Source organism: Bos mutus, chromosome 11 (genome assembly GCF_027580195.1).
Source record: "Bos mutus isolate GX-2022 chromosome 11, NWIPB_WYAK_1.1, whole genome shotgun sequence".
Classification (NCBI taxonomy): Eukaryota; Metazoa; Chordata; class Mammalia; order Artiodactyla; family Bovidae; genus Bos; species Bos mutus.
This window is the reverse complement of record NC_091627.1, coordinates 60,492,921-60,508,631: the sequence shown is the minus strand read 5'-3', so window position 1 is coordinate 60,508,631 and position 15,711 is coordinate 60,492,921. Positions and strand designations below refer to the sequence as shown.

Sequence of the window (15,711 nt, the reverse complement as noted above, 5' to 3'; positions counted from 1 at the left end):
AGAAAAGGTGAGGGTATAGGTGAGTTGGGGTCTACCTATGGGAAACCTTCCATGTAAAGGAGTCATTCGCACTTCATCCTCAAAGGTTGCAGCTTCATCCGTGCCGGCAGCTAACCGTACTTGTTAGGTCCCTGTCACCTGCCAGGCCCCAGACTGGGCTCTGGGTCTCAGCCTTTGTACCAAGAGACCTAGGCCCCACCCTTTGTAGAGGGGGACTGGGAAGGATCAAGGACAAGACAAATATAGATGACAGACTGGACACACGCTATCATAGAGTGAAAGATGTTAGAAGATAATAATATTGAGCACAAGATCCCCTTGGGAGGTGATGCTTGGGACTGAGATCTGGAGGAGGAGGAGAGTGAAGGGGGCTGGGGTGGAGGGGTATGGAACGTTTCACATTCCCCCTTCATCACATCCTTAGGGGTGCCCGCCTTCTCCGTCCTTCCTGTCAGCAGTACGTCCCTCCTTGTGCTCTGATGCAGTTCCCTCCCTCCAGGCAGGAGGGCAGGATGAGGATGCTGTGCTCAGCTACCTCTTTGCTGAATACTTCCCACCAGCATGTGGTACCCAGCAGATTTCCCCAGTGATTACAAAGAGCCCTCTTGGACTTCCCTGGTGGTCCAGTGGTTAAGACTCCATGCCTCTTATACAGAGGGCACAAGCTCAGTCCCGAGCCAGGGAACTAAGATCCCACACGCCCGCTGTGCAGTGAGGCCAAAAGGAAAAAAACAGGCCCTCCTCTGATGCCCTGTCCTGCTCCCCTGACCACTCCCTCCCTGCCCCCTTCACAGCCACACTTGCTTTTTTTTTTTGGCCACTCTGCATGGCGTGTAGGATCTTATTAGTTTCCCGACTCAGGATCGAACCTGCACCCCTTGCAATGGAAGCACAGTCTTAAACCCTGGACCACCAGGGAAATGCCCACAGCCACACATCTGGAGAAGCCACATCTGCACACACTATCTCCTCTTCCTCAGTCCCCATCCACACTGTGGTCCACTCCAGGCTGACTTCCATCCACCCTCACAGAAACTGCTCTTTCCAGGTCTCCAGCCAAGTCCATCTTGCACTCCTGGATTTTAAAGCCAGCCAATTACATTGTATCCCTGAGTCCCAGGCCAGTGTCTGCACCTGTCTTCCTGGCATCCTGCGAGGAGCTGTGTGGATGTCCATTGGGCGTCCCACCCCAGAGCTGCCCATCTCAGTGAATGTCCAACTCCCCTCTTTTGGGATCCTGAGCCAGAAACCCAACTAAGACCCAGCCTCCCCCTTTCCAGGACCGCCAAGGTTCTGTCCATCAGGCCTGGTCAATTCTGCCTCCAGCTTTGGCTCAAGGGTTGACCTCTAGTCTCTGGATAGGAAAAGGTGGATCTGCCTCTTTTATTCATGTAAGGATTGAAGGCTAGAGAGGGCAGAGAAACAGCAATTTCTCAGTTCACTTGGAGTGATGAGTAATATCCTTGACCTCTTTTTCCATCAGTGGCATCCACACACTGGCGAAGGCTCACTTGCTTGCTGAGATGCTCTGCAGGATCTGGTCATGCTGGAGCCTGACAGAGGCCTCTAGTGATAAGCCACTGGGCATCAGGGTTTGCTGTCTTCTCTGACTCCATCTCACTAGCGCCTCCAAGCTACTTCCCATCTGCTGGATCCCCTTTGCTCAGAGTCCTGATGAGAGCAGTGGAGTCTAACAGAAGAGTGGGGTTTTGAGAAACATGTAAAAATGAGCATCCTTAAAGAGTCCACTGGAGGAGTGAGCCAGACACTGCCCAGTTAATTATTGTATGAATTATTTTGAGTTATAGTTGCTGTCATAGAAAAGAAACAGATTCTATCTTCTAGAAGAACTGAAGTGAAAGTGTTAGTTACTCAGTCGTATCCGACTCTGCAACCCCATGTACTGTAGCTCTCCAGGCTCCTCTGTCCATGGGATTCTCCAGGGAAGAATACTAGAGTGGGTAGCCAACCACTTCTCCAGGGGACCTTCCTGGCCCAGCAATCGAACCCAGGTCTTCTGCATTGCAGGTGGATTCTATACCACCGAGCCACAAGGGAAGCTCTTCTATCTTTTAGGTGTATAATTTTGAGTAGGGAGAGCTCTTGGAATGGGGGGCTTACTATGAGGTGGCTTGGAAAGCCCCAAGGGACCGAGGCCACACCATGAGGTGTATGGGTTCTGTTCTTATGCTGAAGGAAGTAAACTTTTTTTTTAATACAACAATGATATATGATTTTTCCTGATTTTTTATTTTGGCGGGGGCGGGGGGGGGGTGGCGGGGCGCAGAATCTTAGTTCCCCGACCATGGATCAAACCTGTGCCCTCTGCATTGGAAGGCAAAGTCTTAACCACTGGACCACCAGGGAAGTCCTTGAAGGAAATAAACTTTCAAATGCCTTTATCCTTGCTTCCTAAAGGACAAATGGGGAAGACAGTTGATAGAGATGATGATACAATGGCGTAGTCAAAGGAAAGTCTTTATTCAGGAAGCTCAGTTTCCATTGTTGTGCAGGTGTTAAAACAGGACTTACTTGTCTTGCTGTATGAACACAGCAGGATGTTCAAAAACCCACACTTGCTTGTATATTGGGCACCTCCTATGCCGGAAATACCGAAGTCGTTAGTTGACTTGACGAGGTTGAAGCTGTGTCCTCTCCCCCAGCTCCCAACATCCCCTTCAGAAAATCTTTCCCAAGGTGGCTAATGACACGCTTCATGGAACACCAAACACTGTCTGTTTCAATGGTTTTGGCTCTTGGTGACTTGCCAAGACCCAAGACTACTAAGACCCAAGCTACCATCCCTCCCGTGCAGGCCTCCTGATCATTGTCCCTTCAGAAGGGGAAGGTTGAGTGGTGTAGCCTTGACCATGGGGCTTGATCCATGTAGACAGAAGAAGCAGGGGCTGGGGGATGGGGGGAGGGGAGATGGGAAAGAGCAGACATCTCACAGGAGAAACGAAGGTCAGCCGGCAGTTAGGGCTTACCAAGACAGACAACAGAAGCATGGCTTTGCACGAGCTCTTTTCCCAGAGGGCCTTACAAAAGGTTAGGACATAGCAATTCCAGCCTCTAGGGCAGTAGAAGGGGATGAGGGGTGGGAGAAAGTTTCTATGATGAGGATAATAGCAGAGATTTGCCACTGGATCAGGAGGGACCGGAATTTGGTTGTGAAGATTTCCCACCTGGTGGAGATTGGGAGATAGCATCTTCAGGAAGTCAGGACAGTGAAGATCTCTGTTCCTCCAGGTTGGGCTGGCCTAGACTCGTGTCACCTGTATCCCAGCAGTCCTGAGCAAGTTAGGCACATATCAAATAGGCACATCTGGCCCAGAGCATCGTCTCAGATGTGGGTTTTCTCTTTGAACCATATGTCTCTGGTTTTTCCCTGTGTTGACATGAGTTTGTGCTAAGTTGCTTCAGTCATGTCCAACTCTTTGCAACCCCATGGACTGTAGCCCAACAGGCTCCTCTGTCCATGGGGTTCTCCAGGCAAAAATACTGGAGTGGGTTGCCATGTCCTCCTCCAGGAGATCTTCCTGACCCAGGGATCAAACCTGAATCTCTTATATCTCCTACATTGGCAGGTAGGTTCTTTACCACTAGCACCACCTGGGAAGCCCTCCCTGTGTTGGAGCCAGTCCCAAAAGAGCTCGCCTCATACACTCTATGTGAAGCAGACAAAAATCCTGTAGGGAACAAGAGGGTGTGGAATTTGAGGGCCTCCTTATAGCTCTGGATGGGAGGTTTTCCTCCTTGGCTTTGGTGGTTCCTTGGCCTCTGGCTGAAGTCCAGGTGCCAGCACGTGATGTCAGGCCCCACCTTGTCCCCTGCCTCACACTGCGATGGTCCCCTTTCCCAGGTTTCCTGAGTTCTGTCTCCTTGGTGGGTGCCCCTCCCTATATTTGCATGGCCCTTCCTCTCTCTCACCCTCCTCTCTCTTTCTCCCTCCCCTCCTTTGTCTCTGTATCTCACCCTCGTTCTTTTTTATTATCTTTAATTTTTATTGGAGTATAGTTGCTCTACAACAAAGTGAATCAGCTGTACAACAAAGTGAATTAGCTATGGAAGTGTTTGTCACTTGGTCCTGTCCGACTCTTTGTGACCCCATGGACTGTAGTCCGTCAGGCTCCTTTGTCCATGGGATTCTTCAGGCAAGAATACGGGAGAGGGTAGCCATTCCCTTCTTCAGGGGATCTTTCCAACCCAGGGATCAAACCTGAGTCTCCTGCAATGCAGGCAGATTCTTTACTATCTGAGCCACCAGGGAAGTCCACGAATCAACTATACTTATACATATATGCCATCTTTTTTAGAGTTCCTTCCCATTTAGCTCACCACAGAGCATTGAGTAGCGTTCCTTGTGCTATGCAGTAAGTTCTCATTAGTTATCTATTTTATATTAATGCATAGTATATATGTATCAATCCCAGTCTCTCAGTTCATCCCACTATCCCTTCCCGCTTTGATGTCCATACATTTGTTTCTACATCTGTCTCTCTATTTCTGCTTTCCAAATGAGAGGACTAGACAAAGAAGGTGTGGTGTGTGTATACAGTGGAATATTACTCAGCCCTAAAAAGGAACAGAATTTTATCATTTGTAGAGACATGGATGGAACTAGAGAATGTCATACAGAGTGAAGTCAGTCAGAAACAGACAGAAATATTGTATATTAACACATATTTGTGGCCTCTAGAAAAATGGTACTGATGATCTTATCACTCTCGTTCTCTGTGTCTGACTCCCCTCTCCTTCCTCCTCTTTTCTGCCCTGTCATCCATTCTCTGTCCGATGTCACTCATTCTTCAGGTCTCAGCTGAGCTATTACTCTGAGGAGTCTTCCTTAAAGGCCCCTCAACCACACCACGTGGGTGCTTTCCTTGGGGAGAGCCTGTGTCTGCATGTGTACCCCTCCACAGACAGGCAAGATGGCCCTGTTCTCTTTGGAATTGCCTGTCTTCCCTGCAGTTAGTTAGAGTAGATGTTGCCTTGTCTCTTCACCTGCAAGACCTTCCAGAAATATCCATTGAGTGGATGCTTTATCTTCATGCAGTAGTACTTCCTGCAGTATTTGTATGGACAGCTGACACGTGTCTTATAAATACCAGGTGGAATTTTGGGGCAGATTCTGGTAAAAGAGCTTCCCAGGTGGTGCAGTGGTAAAGAATCCAGCTGCCAATGCAGGAGACACCAGAGACTCGGGTTCAATCCCTGGGTCAGGAAGATCCCCTGGAGAATGAAATAGCAACCCACTCCAGTATTCTTGCCTGGGAAATCCCATGGACAGAGGAGCCTGGCTGGCTATAGTCCATGGAGTTGGAAGAGAATTGGATAGGACCTAGCAACTAAACAATCCTAATTTTTTAAAAACCACCTTTGATTTTCTCACCTGCACTTTGATATGCATCCTCAATAATAGATCTCCGAACCCATTTCAGGAAGCTTTATGCAGAGCTGTGCCAGGGCATCGTGGACATAGCCATTGCCAGCGTCTTCCCACCCCCGGACGCGGAACAGCAGCCCCCCCAGCCGGCCACCTTCATCAAGCTGTGACCCAGGGAGGTGCGCAGAGATGCCTCAGAAGAAGCACGCGGGGGGCCCTGCCCCAGGGGAAGGAGATGTGTCTGAATTGCTGTCAAGCCAAAAGGGAAGAAGAGAGGCAACTCGGAGATATGTGCTGGGAGAAAACAAAGGAGCTTCCCCCAGGGGTGATTGGTTGCCCAGAGGTCCCCGGGTGGAGCTCTCAGCCCTGCTACGGAGATTTGAAAACTGCAGCACATTTCTCAGACGGGAGAGCCAGATATTCTTTTAAGGGGCAAAAACAGGGATGTACTTACTTTACGCTCTCATTCTTTGAAAAGATCTGAATTATATCCTAAGGCAGCGCTCTGAGCAGCAGCGCCTCTCCCGCCCAGGGGTGGCAGCCGTCAGACCTGGTTGGTGACTGTCCACTGCTGCGTTAGTGCCTTAGCTCTGTGCCCAGGTGCAGCCTCCGGTCTGGGGTGGGGACGGGATGTGAGACCACTCAGGAGGTGGGCGATGGGTCCCCCCAGCTCGTCCCAGTCATTCCCCCAACCGTCTGCTCACCGTCTGTCCCTGGGGCCTGGCTGTGCGGGCGCCGCCTCGCCGCCAGGGGGCGTGCTCACCCCGATCCTGATGGTGTCTGGCCGGTCACCGGTCCGGGCTGGCGTGGACTGGACGCCGAACGCTGCTCTCAGTCTGCTCTCTGCATGTTTTAGAAACCAAGCAGCAAAGTTTGCTGTGAACCCATAAGCATTCAATAAGCATGAGAGAGAAAAAACACGATGTCTTGCTTTACATAATAGCTGGGTGTGTGTGGGTGGTGGGGTGGGTCTTTGAAATATGACGATTATGGTGATTCTCAAATCTCCTTGTTTTAACCAGAATTCTACATGCCCTTTGGACAGGTTCCCTTTTGTTCATTTTTTGGAGGATTTAACTTTTGTTAGAATGCTCTCCAGGAGAGGAGAATTCCCCTCCCCCCACCCCACCCCAGGGGGCTCTTCCCCATTTTGTTTTTCTTGCTCCTTCAACACCTTCTTCAGGAGTTGGAAGGTTAGGTTTTGTTCCAGGGAAGATTTTTCGTCTCCTTGTTCCTCTCAACGTCCGGGAGAGGCTGTGGATCAGTGTGTGTCTCACCCGAATGAGGGAATCTCTTGAAATGGAAAAGGTGTAGTTTCAGAGCGGCACATGGCACCCTGTCAATCAGCAAATGTTAGCAGTGTCCCCTTAGGTGTAGTTTCTACTACCCACGGCTTGGATGAATATTCTACAGACTTTCCGGGAGGCCACGTCGCTAGCAAGAAGGAGCCCCCACATGCCACTTGTGTCCAGTGTGAGCTGAGTGCACAGTGCATGGGGATCCCCGCAGACCCGCTGAACAGGCATGCACCCTCCACCCCAGGACCTTGGGCCGGGTTGGGGGATGGGGAGATGGGGGGTGGGGGAGATGCGGTGCGAGCCTACTCTCTAGCACATGTGCCCTCCCTCATTCATCTCCACTTGTCATCAGAAAAGAGTTCTGCTGCCAGGGGAGACTTTTTTTACAAAGCAAAGAAAAAGCAACCTCAAATATGATGAGATGTGGGAGCTGATGGTAAAAAAAGGTATGATGGCAATGATTTCATGGATGCAGCAGTGGGTGTGGGATGTGAACGTACTGTGTCTCAGTGAAGTGGAGGAAGGCCCAGCCGGCTGGGCTCACCCTGCAGTTTGGAATTAAAAAATAAACATGCCAGTGGTTACCCAGAATATATAGATGATGAAGTTTTCATCCAGAGCAAAATAAAACAAGTGTTACTGGAATCCTAGAGGCCCAGAGCAGCTGATGGGTTAGTGTTTGGGGAGATTCTGAGTAGATTGTGGGCAGGTGCGCACCCATGGAGAAAGTATAGGGTTCTGGGGCTTGGGAAGTCTGTGTGGGCCTGTGATGGGACAAGTAGGGAGGTTTTTGGGACTTCCCTGGCCGTTCAGTGGTTAAGACCCCACACTTGCACTAGAGGGGGCTCAGGTTCAATCCCTGGTTGGGGAACTAAGATCCTGCATGCTGCCCAGTGCAGCCAAAAAACAAGAGGAAAAAAAAGCAGGGAGAATTTTGTAGTCCCGTCACAAGCAAATGCAGATTTGTAATGATCTTTTGGACCTAAATTACAGGGACATTTGGGAATTTTCCAGTGTCTCTTTCAGTGACAACTAAGAATCCAGGTGTTAGGAAGTCTGTGGATTTTGATGGATTTTCTAAGAAAACAGAATTGATAGCAATATATGTAAGGGAAGGCTTTAAAGAGGAAATTATGCTTCATTCCTCATGTGGTTTCAAATAAGTATCTGTTTTGTGCATTTATGTCTGATCAGGGAGAGCAGCTGGCACAGAAACTCTTCCATACCCTTCAGTGATATCCGTGGCACAGATGGTCATGCCTCGCCCCCAGTCAGTCTTCATCTGTGTAGTCTGTGTTCATGTCGCCAGTTGCTAGGGAAGGAGGTGGTGGTGTTATTTGGGAGATGTTAATTTCAGTCTTGACTCATTGGCTGCACATCATCAGAGAAACCCATGAACCTCTGTGCCTTAGTTTCTTATCTTGTGGAAGAACTTGTTGCCTGATCCAGGGACTACCTCAAGGGCATTCAGTGAGGACACATGAGATTAGGACAGCTGGAGAACCCTGAGAACCAAGGTTCTCGATGCCGATAATTTGCTGGAGTCACTGGGGAAGCTTTAAAGAATGTTGGTGTCCACACCTCCATCCTCCCTGACCCCTGGCCTGTTAGGTTTGAACCTCAGGCGTCAGATGGATTGAGATGCCTCGAACCACTGCTGGAGAAGGAAGGACAGATAACATTATTACCTTGGAAGAATCCAATAAGGGTTAGAGATTTTTTGAAAATTCCTTTTGGAAGGCCAGGCATTTAAGGATGACCAGATGCTGACGTGATATACAGCGTATTCCATCCAAACAAGTTCTCTCTCTCCGCTCCCCGTCATAGCCTTTGGAAACTCAGCCGTGCTTTCATCTACTTAAATCTGCTTTCATCTACTTAGTGAAGCCTTGTTGTCAAATGTAACCAGACATGAATTTATAAATCTGCTAAATATGTGTTAGGGTTACAAATGAATTATTGAGAGGAAAGCCCCTTCTGTCTCACTGGACTCCTATAATGACTGTAAACTCTGTTTCCCCAGGACATGAAAGTGCCTCAGTGTCTGTCTGTTATAGTGGAGCAGGTGCTGGTGGACTTAACCAGCTAATGTGGTGTTTCACGAGCGCCTCAGGGTGATGGTCCCAGACTTGGGATGTCTGGTTGTGCTGGAAGCGGACGGACCCACAAGCTGTGGTAACCCTACAAAGGGTGTTTCCTTAAGTGGAGGTTGTGTCAAGCAGGGGTGCATCCAGCCTTGCCATGGGTCGTGGGAACTCTACCAGAGAAGACAAAGTGCTGGAGTGGGTCCCCACAGCACTAGTGGGTGCCGTGGAGAAAACTGTCTCTGCTCCTGGACACAGAATCTGTACCTAAGAGGAAATGACTTCTGAAACAAGGCAATTCTATGAATGTTTGAATGCCTGGAGCATTAAAGGAATCGTATTCAAGTGTTTTTGTCCCCTTTGGTTCTCTCATCTTACTGTGGGTGTTGACTGTCCTCCGATATGCCTGGTTATTGGAATTCGTGATTCTGTTAAACTAGAGGCAGGCAGACTTTTTCTATAAAGGGCTGCTGCTGCTAAGTTGCTTCAGTCATGTCCGACTCTGTGCAACCCCATAGACGGCAGCCCATCAGGCTCCCCCGTCCCTGGGATTCTCCAGGCAAGAACACTGGAATGGGTTGCCATTTCCTTCTCCAATGCATGAAAGTGAAAAGTGAAAGTGAAGTTGCTCAGTCGTGCCCGACTCTTAGCGACCCCATGGACTGCAGCCTACCAGGCTCCTCCGTCCATGGGATTTTCCAGGCAAGAGTACTGGAGTGGGGTGCCATTGCCTTCGCCGATAAAGGGCTAGGTAGTAAATATTCTAAGCTTTGCAAGCCCAACTGGTTCTCTCTTGCATATTCTTTTTTTCCTTAACTCTTAAAAAATATTAAAAAAACAAAACTTAGCTCATGGGCCATGCAAAAATAAGCACATACATGGCCATTGTTTGTTGACCTAAGAATGTTGGTATGTAAGCCAATAGACTTGTCCTTTAAAACTGTGAGCTGCTCCAGGATGATGCACTGAAACAATTTCAGCTACCAAAATCTAGCCCATCATGTTTTACATGACGTGTATTATCTGAATCATGCTGCAGATTGTGTGCTTTAAAGTGAGGCTCCTTCTCCAATTAGCCAGAAGTCCAAGAAGTCCTTCTTAAGACTTTACTAAGGCCATATAAATACCAGCAGGCATATCCTAGGGGCTTCCCTTGTAGCTCAGTTAGTAAAGAATCTGCCTGCAATGCAAGAGACCTGGGTTTGATTCCTGGGTCAGGAAGATCCCCTGAAGAAGGGAATGGCAACCCACTCCAGTATTCTTACCTGAAGAATCCCATGGACAGAGGAGCCTGGCAGGCTAAGTCCAGGCTTAGCCTGGACTATTGTCGAGGCTTAGCCTGGACGATTGTGTCACAAGAATTGGACACAGTTTAGCAACTAAACCACCACCACCATATCAGTACCTACTGGTCTCACCTCAGACCCTTAGTCACATGCCTAGAAAGGGCTTCAGTTATGTAAACTGAAATTAAACTTGTAACTTGTGGACAAGTCATCCAACTGAGGCTGGATGCTTTGAACTCTAGCTTTCACACCAGAAACCTTGGCTTAAACACCCCACTCCAAACAAGTTTCTGATGTGACATGACACATACCCACTGGATTCAGTGGGGACTGCACGGGTAGGGTGCAGAGATCAGTAGACATGCATGGACCCAGGCAGGTGGCTACTTAGAATCCTGAAAGTGGACAGGTTCAAAGGACTTCTTTAAGAGTCTGGTCCCATTTGCTGTTAGTAGCTGCCCCTTCCCCTTAAACTGATACTCTCCCATGGCCTAAAAGTTCCAGTAATACTCTAAAGAGGTTTTCCCCAAAGCATCCCTAAAGACAAAGGAAAATGAGTCCCTGTCCATGGGATACTTGGTGGCACAACTTGAAGATTGCTACAATCAAAATTCCTTTTCAAAATTCACAGGTGAAGACATCAGGGGGAATAGTAGAGTAAGAGCCTCTGAAAATCCCATCTTGCATAAAAGCAATGAGAACAGTGGCAAATTAGCCAAAAGCTTGCAACAATCCAGGAAGCATTTATTAAAGAAAAATGTTTGCATATTGATAAGAACAGCAAGTTTGGTGATGTTTTAACTTGTCCCATTTTCATCTCCCTTATATCATCTCTGTGATATCATCTTTATATCACATCTTTATATCATCTCTGTGATAGCCTTGGAAACCAAGAGCCCCAGAGTCATGGTGAAACCCCAGCAGCCTAGCAGCCATTACAGGGTACAGAATGATGCTGAGCTCACCCAAAGCTCCATTCCTAATGAGGTGTTCTTATTTGGCCTGACTGGCAGTTTCCTATAAGTCCTCATCTTGGAGTTTATTTTATTTGATCTGTCTTAGAGTGTGCCCACTGTGAGCAGCCTATCCCTGGGTGCATTTGTTAAAAATAATCAGCACCAACTGTTTAACACCTCAACTTGCTGAGATGGTTTTAACAGCTGGAAGAACAACAAAAAACTTAGAAGGGAAAGATAGGGAATGAGATGTTCATAAGTTTTGAAAAATGTCAGTATATTCCTAAAAATACAAGTATAGGCTGTGTATGTGCCCAGAGGAGAATTGAATTCTCTCAGCCTTCACCTCTGTCTGACTAGAAGGATATTCACAAGCAGGAAGTGAAGACTAAGGCAGGGATGTAAACTGCCTGCCTGAGCATGAAGGCATACCTTTCATACACACACAAACATACACACACAGTCCTGTGCCAAAGACTGGGAGATGTACTTGTCCCGAGGGTCTAAGGAAATCTCTGTATAATCATTAGTTGACCACTAAGCTAATAGAGCAGACACTTCAGTGGCCATACATCAAAAAATACAGGCTTGACAGAATTAGTTCAGGAAAGTCACTAAAAAAAAAATGATAAACCCTGAGGAGGGAACAGTAGTTTTCCAAAATTGCCCCATAGTATTATCAACATTTTCATCACAAGTTATGGGACATGCAAAGAAAAAGAAAGCATGCCCCACAGAGGGAACAGTCAATAGGAATCATCCCTGAAGAAGTGCAGGCATTGAACTTAACTACATAAACACTTTAATTCAGCTATTTAAAATATGTTTAAAGAAATAAGAGAGAGAATGATGTGTCACCAAAGACACAATATCATTAAAGAAATAGAAATTGTTTTCTGAATAAAGCAAAGTAGAAATTTTGGCATTGGAAAGTATGATAAAGCAAATGAAAAATTTAATAGAGGTGTTCAAAAGCAGGTTTGAGCTGGCAAAAGAAGAAGAAATCAGTGAATCTGAATTCAGGTGAGGTCATCTAGTCTGAGGAATAGAAAGAAAAAAGAATGAGGAAAAAATGAACAGGCTCCAGAAGTATATATGTACACCAACATAGATATAACAGGAATCCTAGAAGAAAGGCGAGAGAGAGGGTGGCAGAAAACGTACTGGAAGAAGAAGTGGCCAAAAGCGTTCCCTCTTTGATGAAAACCATTAAAATGCATTCAAGAGGTTCAATGAACTCGAAATAGAATAGATTCAAAGAGATCCACCCCAAGACACATTAACCACTAAGAAAATGACTTTATATAGTAAAAAGGGACATGGGAACTAAAATATTACACTGTGCTGCTTAGTCACTCAGTCGTGTCCGCCCCTTTGTGACCCCATGGACTGTAGCCCACCAGGCTCCTCTGTCCATGGGGATTCTCCAGGCAAGAATACTAGAATGGGTCGCCATGCCCTCCTCCAGGGTATCTTCCCAACCCAGGGATCGAACCCAGGTCTCCCACACTGCAGACGGATTCCTTACCATCTGAGCCACCAGAGAAGCCCTAGTGGAAAATATTACACTAGAAAATATTTAACAAAAGAAAAGGCAGTAATGAAGGAATGGGGGGAGGTAGGAGGCATATACAAAGCAAATAGCAAAATGTAGACATAAATTCCTATCTTATCAGTAATTTCATTAAATGCAAATAGATTAAAGACTCCAATTAAAAGGCAGAGACTGGCAAAATGGGTAAAAAACCAAAACAACCACAATCCAGCTCTATGCTAGCTACAAGAGATGGTCTTTAGATTCAAACACACAAGAGGTGAAGGTATGAGAAAAAATATACCATGCAAACAGTAACTCAGAGACAGCTTAGATGGCCATACAAATATTAGACATAATAGGCTTTAAGAAAAAAATTGTCACTACAGGCAAAGAAGGAGATTTTATAATAATAAAAAGATCAGTCCATCAGGAGATACAACAATTATAAACACATGCACCTAACAAAAGTGTCCCAAGATACATGAGGCAAGAAATGGCAGGACTGAAGACAGAAATAGATATTCAATAACAAGAGTTGGAGTTTTCAATCTCCCATTTTCAATAATGTCTAGAAGATCAACAATGAAATGAAAAACAATATAAACTAGCCAGATCTAACAAGTATTATAGAACACTCTACCCAACTATATAGTTAATATATTTGTATAGCAAATATACATTTTTTTCAAGTACACATGGAACATTCTCAGGAATAAACCATATGGTACACCATAAAGCCTCATTGAATTATTGAAATAATACTACATATGTTCTCTGACCACAATGAAATAAAACTAGAAACCATTAACAAATCTGGGAAAATCACAAATCTATGAATATTATAAAGCAGAGTCCTAAATAGCCAATGGATTGAAGAAAGAAGGGAAAATAGAAAGAACTTTGAGATAAATGAAAATGAAAACACAACATATCAAAACTTCTGAGGTGCAGTTAAAGCCATGCCTAAAGGAAATTTTATATCTTTAAATGACTATTTTTAAGAAAGATCTCAAATCAATAACCTAACCTCCCATCTTAGGAAATTAGAAGAATAATCTAAATTCAAAGGGAGTAGAAAGAAACAATAAAGGTGTGTGGAAATAAATGAATTAGAGAATAGAAAAACAATAGATAAAATCAATGAGTCCAAAAGTTGGCGCTTCAAAAAAGATCAACAAAATTGAGAAATCTTTAGCTAGACTGGTGAAGAAAAAATATAAAGAACTCAGATTACTAAAATAAGGAGTGAAAGAGGGATATTACTACAAATAAAAGGATTATAGGGGAATCCTATGAACAACTGTAGGCCAGCAAATTAGATACCATGGGTATATTCCTAGAAAGACATTTAAACTAATGAAACTAACTTAAGAAGATAAATGCTGAATAGACCTAAAAAGAGACTGAAAAATGGACCAAGTATCTAAACAGACATTTCTCCAAAGAAAATATGCAAGTGGTCAGTAACACATGAAAATGTGCTCAATATCACTAGTCATTAGAGAAATACAGAAATCACGGATACTACCTCACATGTACTTAGGTGGATATAATTTTTAAAACACAGAGGGTAAATACTGGTGAAGACAGGAGAAAGTGAAACCCTCATACATTGCTAGTGGGAATGTAAAATTGTACAGCTGCTTTTGGAAAAAAATTGGCAGTACCTCAAAAAGTTAGTTACCATATGTCCCATAAACAGCTGTAGTACCCAAGAGAATTGAAAACATATGTCTGTACAAAAACTTGCGCATGGATGTTTCTAGCAGCATTACTCCAAATAGTCAAAGGCGGAAACAATCCAAATGTCCATCAACAGGTGAACAGATTAACAAAATGGGTCTCCATACAATGAGTTCTTAATCAGCTGTGAAAAGAATGAAGAATTAAATATGCTGAGACATGGATGAAACTTGAAAGCAGTAGAGAGACAGGAATGATGATCAACCTTTTTAAGATCTGTGTTCTAGAGGGGACAAGAAAGAGATCAGTGAGTTGTTTTTTGTCTAACAGCTTTTCCAGCAAGTTTGTATGTTGATGGAAATGATTGCACCTGTCATAATCCCCTCATTCTCCTGCCTTCCTGAACAAGGGAGAGGGAATAGAGGAAGACAGTTTTTCTTAAAAGGAGCAGTCGCTGTAAAGGAAAAGAAGGCAGAATTTAGGTCACAACTGCACACATCTTTGGAGATTTGATGGTGTAAACATAAAGAAACAGAAGATTTTTTTTTAATTGATATAGGAATGAGAATTACCACCTGACCTAGGTAAAGGTGGAATTGGGTCAGGTGGACATTTCTCTAAGTGGTGAATGAATTCATTATCTTAATTGTGATGATAGCTTCATCACGGAAGCCCAGGGTGTATACACCTAGGTCAAGACTTACCAACGCGTACCCTTTAAATGGGTGTAGTTTATTGTGTGTTATAACGCAGTACACAATAGAGCTGTTAAACGCACATACACAGGAAAGATTACGCTGAAAGACAGCTGCAGACAGTCTCCGATAAACTGTTTTCTGGGGAGGTGAATGGAGTATAGGATTTAGAGACTCAAAGGATCCCTGGAGGTCCAGTGGTTAAGAGTCTGCATTTCCACTGCAGGGGGCACAGGTTTGATCCCTGGTCAGGGAACTAAGATCCCCGGATCCCTGGGTTGGGGAAGATCCCCTGGAGAAGGGAATGGCAACCCACTCCAGTGTTCTTGCCCGGGCAATCCCATGGACAGAGGAGCCTAGCGGGCTAGAGTTCATGGGGTCGCAAGGAGTTGAACATGACTTAGCGACTAAATAACTAAAGGATCTTAGGGCTAGGACGCCCGCCTGCACACAAGTCGCCGGCTCCTGCTCAAGACTCGAGTCTAGACGACGCGGGGAGGGGCTAATGCGGGGAGGACCACCGCTAGACAGTCCCAGTGATGAACCTTCCCGACTTCACAGTTGGGCAGAGAGCAGTCGGTTTGGTGCCCAACTGCTTTTTCCTTGAAGCCAGAACCCTGATTGGCTGTCATCCCGAGAATATTGAATCGCAAAGTGGTCAAGGAAAGAGAAGAAAATCATTGAACACCACTCTCCGCCGGTCCTAAACCGCAAATGAAAAATGGAGATTTCACACGCCGAATTGGCCCTGGAGCGGATTTCCGCTTTCTGAGTGGAGAGCGGAGA

The 15,711-nt window shown here is 45.7% G+C and overlaps 1 protein-coding gene across 1 annotated transcript in view; it reads left to right on the top strand.

Moving 5' to 3' along the window:
• TTL (tubulin tyrosine ligase) overlaps positions 1 to 9,113 on the top strand; it is a 36,485-nt gene extending 27,372 nt beyond the window's left edge. Inside the window, exon 7 of the mRNA XM_005889979.3 lies at positions 5,442 to 9,113. Within this exon, the coding sequence (XP_005890041.3) occupies positions 5,442 to 5,556 (115 nt within the window). The 3' untranslated portion in view covers positions 5,557 to 9,113. The remainder of the gene's footprint in view (positions 1 to 5,441) is intronic.
• The last annotated feature ends 6,598 nt before the right edge of the window (positions 9,114 to 15,711 follow it).